At 41.0% G+C, this 14,373-nt stretch overlaps 2 protein-coding genes across 2 annotated transcripts; both read left to right on the forward strand.

Annotated features, from left to right (window-relative positions):
- Positions 1-4,686: 4,686 nt before the first annotated feature.
- Positions 4,687-5,377, forward strand: LOC6737664 (V-type proton ATPase 16 kDa proteolipid subunit). The gene is made up of 2 exons (XM_016171312.3): positions 4,687-4,770; positions 4,820-5,377. The coding sequence occupies exon 2, from the start codon at positions 4,833-4,835 to the stop codon at positions 5,307-5,309; it is 477 nt and encodes a 158-aa protein (XP_016031426.1). The 5' UTR covers positions 4,687-4,770; positions 4,820-4,832; the 3' UTR covers positions 5,310-5,377.
- A 934-nt stretch (positions 5,378-6,311) lies between these two features.
- LOC27206292 (V-type proton ATPase 16 kDa proteolipid subunit) lies at positions 6,312-6,887 on the forward strand. Its single transcript, XM_016171313.3, has one exon. It carries the CDS (start codon positions 6,396-6,398, stop codon positions 6,870-6,872), a length of 477 nt encoding a protein of 158 aa, XP_016031427.1. The 5' UTR covers positions 6,312-6,395; the 3' UTR covers positions 6,873-6,887.
- Positions 6,888-14,373: the final 7,486 nt, after the last annotated feature.

Raw genomic sequence — 14,373 nt, forward strand, 5'->3', positions numbered from 1 at the left:
GGGACTCCGACTGCTGACTCCGGAGGAAATTGCCATAACATCCACATATCACACTTGCACACAGACTTACCGAGCCATATAAAAAAAAAACATATATATATATAAATAAAAATAACAGAGCTCGGCAAAAGGAATGAAAAAGTTAAATTGAATTGTGTTGGCTCAGTATACTTACACACGTTCGCATTACTTTGGCTACTGCCATTTCAGTGCCAAACATTCCATTCTTGGTCCTGTTTATCCTGCACTTGAAGTTTACGCAACTTTTTCGCTTAGTTCTTGGCCTGTTTTTGCAGGAGCTGCGAGCAAACTGACAAAGTTCCTAGATGTGGCCAAATTGCTTGGGCAGCAGGCGAAAATTGGGCTACGAAAGTTATAAGAAATTCAGCAAAGGCAGTGTAATGGAATATATATTTTGAAACAAAGACTATTAGTTAAGCTATGTTGATGGGAAAAACTGATCCTAGATAGATTCGGTATTTGTTTAGTTCCAAGCGTAGGTACTATATATAATCACTTCACATACACATACACACATATGTGTCTGTATCCTTTTGATGGCCAAAATAATTTCGCGTTCGTGGTGAAAGCAGCACTGTAATTTCCTACGCACCACATAACCCAAATGACCAAGTTGTCGCCAGTAAATGGGCCCCCGTCACGTCATAGGTCTGCCATATTCCCGTCTGGATGGTTCAGTTCGGGTGCGGTATAGTGTTTGGCTCTGGTTTTATGTTGGGCTCGGCTGCAGTAATCAATTTTAATATACCTCCCGAAGAGGGCACAAATGCTTGGGGCCCATTGTTCTGGGCCTTGTTAATAAGCTCATGTTGATATTGGTGGCCACATGAAGCCATACGTCGCCACGGCCGGCACATCAGTCAGTCAGTCAGTCCGTCTGTCAGTCAATTCAGTCAGGATATTGTTGTGGTTTCGGTCCCTTTATCAATATCTGCTTTAGTGGTAAAAGGATTCCTTGACAGTTTGTCACTATAGAGTAGCAAGTAGTCGAATTATAATTATGTGAAATTATATTAATAATTAATTACTTTAAAAGTTGTTTGAAGAAGATGGATTAGTACTTTTAGTAAAAGGAAATTTAGCTCAGATAGATAAAAAATACAAATCATAATGATTACAACTTAAAGATTCATTTGTATCTCAAACTAACTAGTGCACTCAACTGGAAGTCATCGAAATTAATAGGGCTACGTATAGTATGATTGCAAAGAACGTTTACTTTATGTCAAAAGTTTGGAATCTTTGTTTGGTTTGATTTTTCTTTTCTAAACTCAAATTTAATGAAAAACCCTGAAATAAGTATATCGAATTGCCTAACGAGGAATGAAGTGGAAGCCCGGGGAAATATCTAATTCCGGCTCCGTTTTGGTGTGTCAGTGATGTGTCGTTAAACTGTGAAAGACCGTAAAAAAAGACGGACCATAAAAAAATGAATGAGTAGAGAATGGATCAGAGACTCCAAGCGATTGCCGGCCACAAATGAACGGGGCGCAGGCGAGTAAATCATTTTACAATAGGCCAAAGGCCGCCAACGGCTTTATGGCACCCATGAAGGACAATCAAGTAATAGCCGGCGATTTTTACGATGACACAGAACTACATAATAAAAGATATATCAGCTACTGTCCGTCCGCCCATTCAGTCGCCCGGCAAAAAGCGGCTCCGGAATTCAACAAGCTCTGCCTCCTAGTGCCTAAATCGTTACATTTGGCACGCCAATGCCGGCGATGCATGTTGGCAATCACTCTTCCGCCAGTTGGACTCCTCCGACATTTTCAATTTTCCATCCCGTTTCCCTGGCTGGTGCGTTTTCCCTGTCAGCATATCGAAATTGACGCACAGCACGCGAGCCAATAAACCCTGTCAGTCTGGAAACATTATGCATGGAATAAGTCCTCAAAATGACACGCCATCGCGAATTACTTTTGGAAACATTTATCTATTTATCCGTGAGTTTGCTACGGAAAATATTTTAAAACTTTATTAACCTAAAATTTTACTACAAATCTGATTTAAGTAACATATCTCCTTTTTTATAATAATTTTAATAAAGTTCTGTGGGTAAGATAATAGTAAGAAAACCTACTTTAGATCAGCAACGGAAATTATTATTTAAAATGCAATGGATATATAGATATCAGTCATAGATATTTAAATATTAATCAAACCCAGATATTATTTAACATCATAAATACTCCAATTTGAAATAAGATGTGACAACAATTATTTTCGGAATATATTCAGAACAATCGTGTATAAGTTGTTGAACTAAAGAAATTAAAAAACTTCGAATTGATTTGCTACGACATCACGGCATCGCGCCTATTTTAAATGAACTTTTCAATTTGTCACTTTTTTGGCGCTTTAATGTTCTTGGTTTTTGGAGGAAAAACCTTTGGTCGACTTGATTGACAGTAATGACATTTTCACGATTCGCCGGGCGGAAAACACTGGAAAGCTAGTGCGCTAGCACGACAACCGACAGCTAGCAGCAGTCAATAATAAAAATTGCATGTTGAAAACACATTTGGGATTCCGAGAGTCACACACAGTCATTCTGTTGCCAGTCGACCCTGTCTCCGTCGCCGTATCCGCATCCCCATCCGTATCCGAATCCAAATCCGTATCCATATCCATCGCAGCGGAAGCAACAGCAAGCGAAGCGCTGGAGCGGAGCGCTTGACACTCCGTGCCCAGTGGAATCGGGATTGGGAAAACCCTTTTAGTTCCTCCTTTGGGGGTCGGGGGACTCCCGTTAATTTATTTTCGGTTAATTTCTTTCGTTAGTTATGTTAGTGCCGCCCGCGTTTCCGGGAAAACCCATGGCCCCTCATTTATTGCACATTGGCAGGAACTTTGTGATTTACTTGACTACAGTGAGCAAAAAATGGGGGCAAGGACATGCCAGAGGTTAATTCTCAACTGGGCTCTTCCGGTGGCTTATTTAGTTTGTTCACTTATTATTTACTTACTTAAAGTAAGAAAACATTATCTAAAAATATCCAAGACACAATGGCTTTGGCATTCAAATTGTAATGCCCTTCAAATACCCATTTCTTTTTTAGGGTTTGAACTATAAACTTAGCTCAACGCATCATCATCATATAAAACTTTTCTATCTTAGAAAACATTCAATGGGTTATAAAAAAGAGATAGCTTTATCCAAAGCCCCCACAGAAAATCAAATAAAGCATGAACAAAAAATAGGCAGAAAATATATATTAGCAATAATTCGAAACATACATTTTTTTATTGCTGCTCGCAATCATTTAATCATCTGGAGTCATCAGTTTACTCTGGCCAAGATGTGATGAAGTGGGGGGCAGCGACTGGGATTGGGTGGTGTCGAGTGGCGCAGGGTGGTGCGAAGCGCCCTTCGAAAGGAGTCTGAAGCCAGGCAGTGGGAATAGCACATTTTGTCGCGCTTCCCCATCGACCATTTGACACATGTGTCACTTGCAACCGTTCCGCTTGCCACTGAAGTGATAGTGCTGTCAGATCAGCAGTTTTCCAGTCAACTCTAGCTAATTTTGCAGTTTGGAAAGAATTATAAACAACCACTTTTAAAAATGTAATTTTTGGAGGAACAAATCTTTATTAAATCTAATATAATTCTAAAAGTTCCTGAATATGTTTTGGACTTCCAAAAAACAGGCTTATCAAAGAGTAAAGCTTACCGTAGCTAGCGTTTAAAAGGCACTCCTAATCCTTTATCCATTTCATAACTTTGAAAGGTTTTATTTAGTCACTTATAATCACTATCATATCAATGTTATGGTATCAACTAAAACTAGCTATATATAGTCCAGATTTGACACCGAAAAAAATCAGCGGCAACTCTAGCGACTGCGAATGGGATTCAGAATGGGCCTGTGAGTGCGACTGGAGCTGTCGCTGAGCCTTCGGTTGACAGCTGTCAGTGTCAGTTTACATAATTTATAGATTTCAGCGCATAAAAAAGTCATAAAATTTACAATGTTGCTTTCAACAAAAACACATTCGGGCGATTCCTCTGATGCCTTATTTTTATGAGGCAAGACATCAATTTTCGCACAGCACAGCACAGTCTAGCCTGCCTATAGCCACTACACACACACACACACACAACTATGCCATGCCCCATTTATATTTCTCAATTTTCCATTCCTCGAAGCAGGAGGAAAAGATTGTTTGTACTGCCATCGCCATTGGCATTCGAAATGCTTTTGATTTATTTGTATTTATGTGATTCCTTTCTCATACTCAACTCCAGCGATAAATTCTCGCACTCAACAAAATACATAAACGATTTATAGTTGCGAAAAGCGGACCAAACAATAACTAACAAAGCGCAGCGGCAGTGGTAACAATGGATTCGGATTCGGAATGGGATTGGGATACGGATTCAATCCAAGGCGACCCGAAAGTAGCTCGAGATGGCACAGAAGTGAGGATTTCGATGCTAAGTCCCTCAACGCGGCATAAATCTTTAATGGACAACCTTTCGCACTTTTTCCCGTTGGATGTGATTAAGCCGGGAATGGACTCTTTATGGGAATTCATCTCAGTTCTATTACCATTATGCTACTTTTACTACATGAAATGTGACTATTATGAAAATTAAAGGATTAATGAACTATATGATGAATCCCCCAACAAAAAGTTTTTACAAATATAAGTTGGCGGCGAATATACAGTAAAGGACTACAAATCAAAAATCTGTCGAGCAAACGAAGTGCAAAAATAAAGAAGCCTTACGAATTTCAAGCAGTAAGTTACTTGGAAATCTAGCGCTGCAATTATCCCTTTGGCTTCTCAGAATCATAATCAAAATGGCAACAGATGCAGCTGACAAGGATAAGCCGGCGTACTCGTTCTTCTTTGGTTCGATGGGAGCGGCCTCGGCCATCATCTTTTCGGCCTTGGGAGCGGCATATGGAACGGCCAAGTCGGGCACTGGCATTGCAGCCATGGCCGTAATGCGACCCGAATTGATCATGAAGTCGATTATTCCCGTGGTGATGGCTGGCATCATTGCGATCTATGGCCTGGTGGTCTCCGTTCTGATTGCCGGATCTCTGTCTGATTCGTATACCATTCGCAAGGGATACATCCACCTGGCCGCCGGACTATCGGTGGGTTTCGCCGGACTGGCGGCTGGATTTGCCATTGGAATTGTGGGTGATGCCGGAGTGCGGGGCACTGCCCAGCAGCCACGCCTCTTTGTGGGCATGATCCTGATCCTGATCTTCGCCGAGGTACTGGGTCTCTATGGACTGATCGTCGCCATTTACTTATACACCAAGTAAACTGCGAATTTTTTCACACACAACAATGTTTTAGCCCTCTTAAATGGGCAAATGTAAACTGAAATGTTTCATTATAAATGTTACAAACTGTTCTAATATTTGAACACAACCAACTTGTTCATATGAATTTTGCTTAATACCCGGACTAAATCATACCTGTTTTCTAACCAAGAAGCAATCAAGAATCCCCTCTGCCACAGTCCTCATTCACTAAAGTCGCCTGTGACAAATCTGGGCCAACTTAACAATCACATCACACGAACGCAGAGCCACTGACAAACTTACAAGCTCCCCCAAGGAATTTGCGGAATATGTATTCAAAATGCAAAGCAGCCGAGCTGGGGCCACAAATAAAAACGCCATGGAAAATGGAGGAGCAATTGAAGCCCCAGTCCCACAAACAATTCCGTCCCTTCCGCGCCAGCGGTGGCAACAAATTTCCATTTTAAGGAAAACGAAACAACATCGTGCTAAGGTTGGGGGGACTTTCAAAAGTGTCGCCCTTTTTAAGCTCGATAGTCGAGTTGAGTCGAGTCGGGCTCATATTTTCCAATTTGTTTAATTGAAACAAGTGGAGGGTAACGAAAAAAGGCGCTGAAAGGCAATGGGGGAAACCACTCAAAGTGAATAAGCAACCGCAGGTTCGATTTTCAATACTGCGAATGGCTTTTGCGGTCCTTCGAGGTTATAAATATCCTAAAACCCGGAAAGTAAGAAGCATTTTCACAAATATGTAAAGGGTTTTTAACTTAAGAAAAATAAGTGCTTACTTAAAAGGCACAACAAGCGTTTAAGCGAATCTAGAATTATAAAAAGCAAAAACGGCAAGTAAAAAATATGGTTAATTATCTTATTGTATAATCAAATTGTATTTCAGTGAAATGAATCCTGTCTTAAAATATAACAGAGTTTTTCTTTAGCAAAGAGGTTTTTCAGCAATAATCAGAATTCATATAAATCTACTATAAATATTTCTGTAAACAAAAAACATAGTACGCCCTTTTCTGAAGTGCTTTGATTGGCATAACATATTCTTTTTCATTCTACATCTTTTCGATTGTTGAATTTCAATCCGATTGAAGCAAGATGGTTACTGCCGCTTTAAGTGAAGAGCCCACGTACGCCTACTTCTTGGGATGCACGGGCGCTGCAGTTGCGATTATATTCACGACCTTGGGAGCGTCTTACGGAACAGCAGTTTCCGGTGTCGGAATCGCCAAGATGGCGGTCAACCGACCGGATATGATCATGAAGGCCATCATTCCGGTCGTCATGGCGGGAATTATTGCGATCTACGGATTGGTGGTATCCGTTCTGATAGCCGGATCGATTGGCGACGAATATACGATGGAAGACAGTTATGTGCATCTGGGCGCCGGTCTGTCCGTCGGACTACCAGGACTCACCGCAGGAGTAGCCATTGGAATCGCAGGCGATGCAGGAGTCCGGGGAACCGCCGAACAGCCACGCCTCTTTGTGGGCATGGTCCTGATCCTGATCTTCGCCGAGGTTCTGGCTCTATACGGCCTCATTGTGGCCATCTATTTGTACACTAAACTATAAATACTTCCTACGTATATAGCTTGTTTATATAACATAATAATATAAAATGTTTATAACTGAAAGCTAGCTTGAAAATAAAATACATAATAATATTATTTATAATATTTAAGCATATATAATAAACTTCTAATTATTTGTATTAATAATTTTAAAATTATAAAAATACACTTCAATAAGCACCCATCTAAAAATATTATTGCCATTCTCGAAGCTTAATTAAAAAGTTAAATTTGTTGGAAAATGTAAATGAGATTTAATACATTCCTTTTACTTACAACCGATTTTTTTCCGTGTTAATTGAGGGAAACCATTTCCATCAGCCCATCAAAGGGCAATCAAATCAATAGGCTGGGATGAAATAAAACCGAATTTCCCTTCGAAGGTGTTGATATGTGAAAAGGTATGCGTTTCAATTTACATTTGAGTCGCTGGCAAATAATACGTTTTGTGTACGCACGTGTGACATTTTTGCGAACTTTCCTCTTCGAAGCGAAGTGTGTTTGCATAATAAAATATGATAACGCAAAATATCGATTCGATTCAACCGCAAATCCCTTGAGTTCCAGACATCGAAAGTAATAAACGAAAATTTGCAATTTACTTACGGATTCGGAGGATTTATGGTTCACCTTCCTGAAGATAATTGTTTTCACTTCCTCTGCCATTCAATGAACTTTTAATGCTGGAATAACAGTAAGTGCGTGAGCAGTGGGTGGCACTCGGGTTCACTGGGTTGTTTTCACTGGGTTGGTGGTCTTAGGACCCGAAAAGCGGAAGTCCCTACACCCCCCAGTGCCACGCCCACTTCCCACCGCCCAACTGACAAAGTGCTTAGCGAAATGGGTTTATTAAGTGCAAACACTTTGCACAAATGGCTGGCAAACATAAATAAATATGTATTTAGGAAGTAATGTGCGGGGGGCAAATTGAACATGTGGAGGAGGTTCTTCCAGGAATTAAATCAAACGTAAGCCATTTAAAATAATCCCAAGAATTATGGAAATATTCTCGTTATAATTAAAGAAAACCTCGAGTGAAAACCCATATATTCAAAGTCCACAAAATAGACTTTCATTTATTTTATTAATGGTCAACGGAATCGAATATCGTTTGTACAAATGCTGCATGACCTCCATCGAAATCAAATATAAATCAAGAAGCGGTTTGTCAAATCCGCAGACTTGCCCAGAAATCCTCTCCTGTCATACATCAAACGTACATCAATGCCAGGGACTTTTGTTTGTGGGAAAATTTGGGAAAACCATTTGTAAGCTGGTTATGCTTGAGGGGCGCCGATTTATTATTGCCGAAAATGTGGTTTCCATTAAAGCCGCACACATCAATTGTGGTCGAAATGGCCAGAGGCCATTCGACTTTAATTTTAATGTCCCTGGCAGATTTGGCCATTTGCCTTCCATTTTGGAATCTTTATTCATTCATTCATTCATTCAGTGAAGCAAACACTCATTGACCAACTTGCTCGTTTTCGCATCCCATCATCATTATGATCAGCTTAATATGAATCGAGTTCTGAAGGAAAATGGGATTAGTGACTAAATTGAGAGGGTTGTGAGTTTGCAGTATAAAAAATATTTCTTAAGCTTAAAATTATGAAATTTTTGTATTTCCTAAATGAGTGCTAGGAAAAACCAGTACTTATTTGCATTATGGCACCTTCCTTAGGGTAACTAAGATTCGACTTCTTGGCGACTTTTGCCCCGAATGTACTAATTTCATTTTCGTATTTCTGTGGCTGAGTATCCAATGATTTGGAAACAATTTATATATTGTATATATGGCTGGAGTTTGGTTTTCGGGATATGGGGATGGTTATATTATGCTGTGCGGCAAGGACATTTATTTCTTGCTGATTTCATTTTCGGATTCCGACCAACTCCAACCGCTGCTCTCAATAAATACGAAATAAACACTAAATGTGTAGTTGGCTGCCTTCGCTTTTCCGGCCCTGCTCCTTTTCCTCCTTTTTTTTGTATATATATTTATATATATTTTTTTTTTTTGCTGATTGAAGCTTTTCCTGTTGGCAACACCTCAGAGGGCTGACTTTTGTCCTTTGCTCATGGCATGTTTGTCCTTTGCCTTTCCGATTCCACGCCCCCGAATTCCGAGCCCCGAATCCAAAGTCCTGAGTCCCATGAATCCCACTACCACTCCCAGTGCCAATTCCATTCGCAATCCCAATCCCTGTCCCAGTCCCATTCCCATTCCCATTCCCACTCCCCTTCCATTCATCAGCGCGTGCTTGTGTTGTGTTGTTTCCTTTGCATTGAATTATTTTCCTCCTGTCGCACAATTTTCCCCAACCGCCGGCGAGTTTCCTCTGACCTCTGACCTCTGATATCGTCCGCCTCGGCATTCATATCATTCGCTTTTTTCGGGCGTGTTGAAGCGATGTGTTAAATATCTGCCAAATTGAATCGCGATGGCAACCAGCAGGTGGTCGTCGAACGATTTTGATTCAGTAAGCTAAGCACACATGTCGAATATCTCAGCAAATCCATACAAAGAACCTCAGCTTTCCTTATTGAAAAGTATCATAATAAGTGATGTAAATATTAAGTGAAAATATTCTTAATTCCTTCGTTAAGTTTAGTGAGCGACATTCACTCTAATGAAGTCTGCATTTTTCGTACCATTCGTGCGAAGCTTTGAAAATCTGGTGTTATAAATTATTATTACGTCAATACGATTTCGGTTTCTTTTGTTAAGGTCTTTGGGAATTTCATTTTGTCCCAGAATTTTCACAATGCAATATCCGTGCTCAGCAAAAAAAAAAATGGAAAGCCTGTTCCAAATCGAGCAAACCAAAAGTGATTTACAGTGGTGTCAGTTGCCCTTTGAAGGCGTTTAAATTTGATGAAATTGCAATAAGTAACTTAGCAGCTTTTGATATTAAACAATGCAAGAAGAAGGATATTTTATCTAGATTTTATTAGGATTTAAAAGTCCTAAAATTATTTTTGGGCTTTTTGAAGTTGTGACAATTGTATTAGAATTTTGAAATTCTAAAACTACTTATGGCCTTTTTTAAATTGTGACAATTGTATTAAGATTTAAAAATCCTAAAACTATATACTGTCTTTTTGAAGTTGTGACAATTTTATTAAGATTTCTTTCTTGAAGCTGACAATTTTATTAAGATTTAAAAATCCTAAAACTATTTATTGTCTTTTTGAAGTTGTGACAATTTCCACTTGATTTCTATCGCGAACAGCACTTGCATACTAAAATCCATGTGGAGCCAAATTTGCAGTCAGTAAAGACAGTGGCTGCGAGTCAATCCAGGACGATTCGCTCAAAATCAAATTTATTTGCCAACCGCACAGAAATTATGAGACGGCAGGAGCGATGGTGCCCCACATGTGCGTTTTATTGCATTCGCTATGCGTTCCAATTGCGTGATTCGCCCGGAAAGTGGAACCCCCTCATATTCCGTATCCTGAACTAGGAAGGGCATATCCACTGGGCTCCCCCTCCATAACTATTAAGGGGCTCCACGCCCCACAATCTTCGGCAGACAATGGGCGGATGGCTTTTGTACGTTCGAGTATTTTTATTCATTCTATTCCGTTGGCGTTTTTTTTTTTATTTTATTTATTTATTTCGCTCGCCGCATGTCCACCCTCCAAACGACGCATTCGAACAAAAATAAGATTTTTATTTTATGCTCACAGTATGTTGTAAATCTTGTCGCTGCTGCTGATGAAACGAAACGAAATTAAGAATTTTTTTTTCCTTCGCAATTTCTGTAATAAAAGAAATGCCAACCGGGATGATGACGGGGATAGCACAGGACAGGACAGCGCAGCGCAGGACGAAAAGGAGCGCCATGGAACAGGACGCAGACAGGACGAAGTGGGTTGTGCGCTGGTTTCTAGGCGAGTGCCGAATGCCATCCTGCCCGTTCCGACATTTCATTATGAAATCATTTGGTATTTATTATTTCGTTTATGTGGTTCCATTTGAGATATTGCCTTCATTTGCCGCGTTGTTAATGGCGACCGTTGAGAAATCATCGGAGCTGCTTCCGAAATTTCGAACCTTAAAGATGTGAGTAAATTTCCAGGGCTTAATTGGAGGTCCTGACTTTCTAAATATGTAAGGAACAGAAATAACGTAGGATGAAACTGTTTTCTTTTTTATTGAATTTAAGTGAAGCATGGATAGCTTTTGAAGCTTTTGAATACCTGCTAGGGTAATTTTTTGAGTGTACCGTGAATGAACAGAATGCTGATGCTCAAAAGCATACTTTCGAATCGGATGTTAATTCAGGGAAACTACGGCGTTATCCTGCATACACAGGGGAATTCGCCTGCGCATTCCCCCCCATCAATCTTATGAAATCCCGCATTCCCCGCTCTTAACCCTTTTCCTCGTCCATTAACCCACATTCTAGCACCCCACTATGCGCCGGGATCAGTCTAAATGTTTTTGTGTAAACACGAAAGTTCGACCAAGAGCTCCATCGTCCTTGCCCACCCACCCACCAGCTAGCCAGTCAGCCACCCACTCAGTCATCCCATCTAGTAGTGACCCCAGTGGGTGGCGCTGGGCGGACACACTGCTCGGTAATTGTGTGCGCCTTTGTTGCCGTTGCAGCTTTTGCACTTTACTTCCTTCTTTCGGCTTTGTTTTTCGCACAGTGAGCAGAATAAGTGTACGACTCTGCAGCTGGAGGGGATTGGGGTTTTGGTCCAGAGATGCCCATCATGTCGGCGAAAAGGTTGACTATTTCACATCATAGCAATGTGCTAAAAATCATGAATAAATATTCAAAATTAACATTCAATATGTGTGATATCTTAATGTATAATAAAACAATAACAATAAATAGTAATAAATATTATAATATTTTTTTTAATTCTTTTTATTCTTTGATCAAATAGAAGACGCTTCCTTAGGGCAAGGCTGTATTGCTCACTCATTTGCCGGCTGGTATTACACGGGTTTACCAGTAGGCCGGCGGCATCACTGGTCGCTGGATCCGGGTGTTTGAACGGCGGACAGCTCCGGCTTGCTACTTGTCCGGACTTTGCTTGCCTTCCGTTTTGTTGGCGCTCCCTTTGTTGCTGCTGCCTTACACAATGACTTAAGCTGAAATGTCAATTGGATGTGCATGGCACGACCAGAATCATCGGGAGCGGGAATGGGAGTGGCAAAGGCAGTGGGCTTGGGATTGGCATAGGAATAGGGAGCTGGAGCTGGAGCAGGACCTCGCCGCCCATGGCCAGCAATGGGAATGAGTATGATGAAAATACACCCCGGGGTAAACGGCGAACGTAACGCTGAAAAGTGCTTGTGACAGCAAACTCTGGACCCAACCCAAGGCAACCAAGCCAACCCAACCCAGTCCAGTTAAGTTCCAGCTCCATCTGGGAGCCAAAGCACAGAAAATCCTTTCTTGAGCTAATAGAATTCAAACGCATGAAGGCTTTGAATAGGTTCGTTTTCGAAGGACGCCGCATTGACGCTGAGCTCCGGCCATTTTCCGAACGGCAAGTGGTCGGAGGTGGAAAAGTGAAAGTACGTGACACCACAGTGCGCTTGGTGGGCGAGGGTTACTCGGAAAACACCATCAGTAAATTAGTAAATCACACATAATCACATATATTCTTTCAAATTGAATACATATTAAAATTGAAAGAAGCATGCAAGTTATATTATATATTGTAAAAAATTCATAGCTTTGTTCCTAAGAAAAGGATTTACTTGTACCAATTCTAAAGCTAATTCTATATCCAAAAGTACGCCTTAGAATGCTGCCCCTTAAAGACATAAGACATCAAGATCTTGTATTTTTAGAATCCACCCTCGTTCGCCTGGACGAAGATGTCGTTGACGTGGCCAGCACAGGTCGGGTAACTGGAGCTGAAGGCTGGACAGGATGGGCAGGACTTCTGTGGAGCCATCCTGTGTATAGTTTGTTTCATAAGTTTCGCAAAAACCATTAACGACGCTCCACAGCGCTCCCCCGGCAGCTACTTCGTTGAAATTGAAAAGAAACAAGTGAAAAGCTGAAAACTTTTAAAAGTTTGAATTCTCAGCGCTTTCGGTCGGACCCACCTCCTTTCTTTGGATACTTTGTGTGTGGGCAGAGCTCGGAGCTGCTCATTTGGTCAGCAACACGCGTTCTGGGGCTTGTCCACTTCTTGACGTGACTGGAACCTGAGCAAAATTGGCAAAAGGACCAACAAAATTTGGAATTCGTTTCCTCGTCTCAGCATTTTCTGGCCCAGCTAATGGCTGTGAAAATGACTAAGTGAATTTCCATCAAGGAGAGTGAGGTTTTGAATTCAGCACGGGTCAGGGGTAACTAATAGCATTCACCAGCGACTAAAGAAACATGAAATTTTAAGTTTAACGATGCGCAGATGGTCAAAAGTAAAAGCTTGGGGTTCTATTAACATCAACTTTTAGCTTAAAGAACTTTCAGTGTGCTGCACACTTAGTATTAGCACCGATTGGTATTAGCTGCATAGCTAAGTAGTGTATTACTATTAATATTATTAACTAGTCAATAACAAGAGGGGTGTCTTGACAACTGTGGGAACCTGGCAAAATGCTATGTGCACTTACTTTCCCGGCCAAGATAAATAATGAAACGCATTGCGGTTTGGGCCGCCATTTGTCTCCGTCATGGGGAATGGATAATATGTAATGCAGTGGACGGTCGGCGTTGTTTGATTTCTGCATTATTCAGGTGCAAAGGTATGGGGCTCAATTAAATGGGCGTCGCGGTTATTCCACCGCATTGTCATTAGCTTCTTGCTCTGTTCTGCATTTTCAAGTGAATATCGATTTAATCAAACACCAGCGAATAGAACAATATCACAATTTAAGATACTAATATATGAACTGGGATTACATTATTAAAAGAAATACTTAAAACTTATGATAATCAAGAGTAAGTACTACCCATAGAAGAGGTTGAATATCATGGTATAAGAAATTTAAACAGATGGCATATATGAGCTAGAAATGCTTCTTAAATATGTACATGCCCGTTCCATGATGCAAACAAATCACCATTTTTAGCCCGCCAGTAGTTTATTTAAATGTCCCAGCTCGTATACGGAATTATTAAAATAAATTTGTAATGCAAAAAGCCTGCAATAAATTTGGACACCCGCAAACACATAGCCATAGCGCCAGGGTTGCCATCGCCGCAAGCTGCAAAACAGCCAAATATAAATAGGTTGTGGGTAGTGACAGGAGGGGGGGATTCGTGGGTTCGCTGGATTGGGAGGATTCGGAGGATTCGTGGGCTTAGTCCTGGCTGAAAGCGGTGGCTTTGGGTGGCAACTGGGCCGCTGATGTGTGCTTGTCGTCGGCACGGCAAAGTACTTGAAGAATTACACACAATGCATGCATTATTCATGCTTACTTCAGAATTTGCGTTACAAAGTAAAAAATGTTGTAAGGACACTTGTGCCATGCCAGCCAGGCAAGTCCTCCTGGCCACCCAAAGGCAAGCAGGCAA

Source organism: Drosophila simulans, chromosome 3L, assembly GCF_016746395.2.
Source record: "Drosophila simulans strain w501 chromosome 3L, Prin_Dsim_3.1, whole genome shotgun sequence".
Taxonomy (NCBI): Eukaryota; Metazoa; Arthropoda; class Insecta; order Diptera; family Drosophilidae; genus Drosophila; species Drosophila simulans.

What these genes read in the sequence shown, in the direction of transcription:
- LOC6737664 (XM_016171312.3), top strand. Translation starts at nt 4,833, where the DNA reads ATGGCAACAGATGCAGCTGACAAGGATAAGCCGGCGTACTCGTTCTTC.
- LOC27206292 (XM_016171313.3), top strand. Translation starts at nt 6,396, where the DNA reads ATGGTTACTGCCGCTTTAAGTGAAGAGCCCACGTACGCCTACTTCTTG.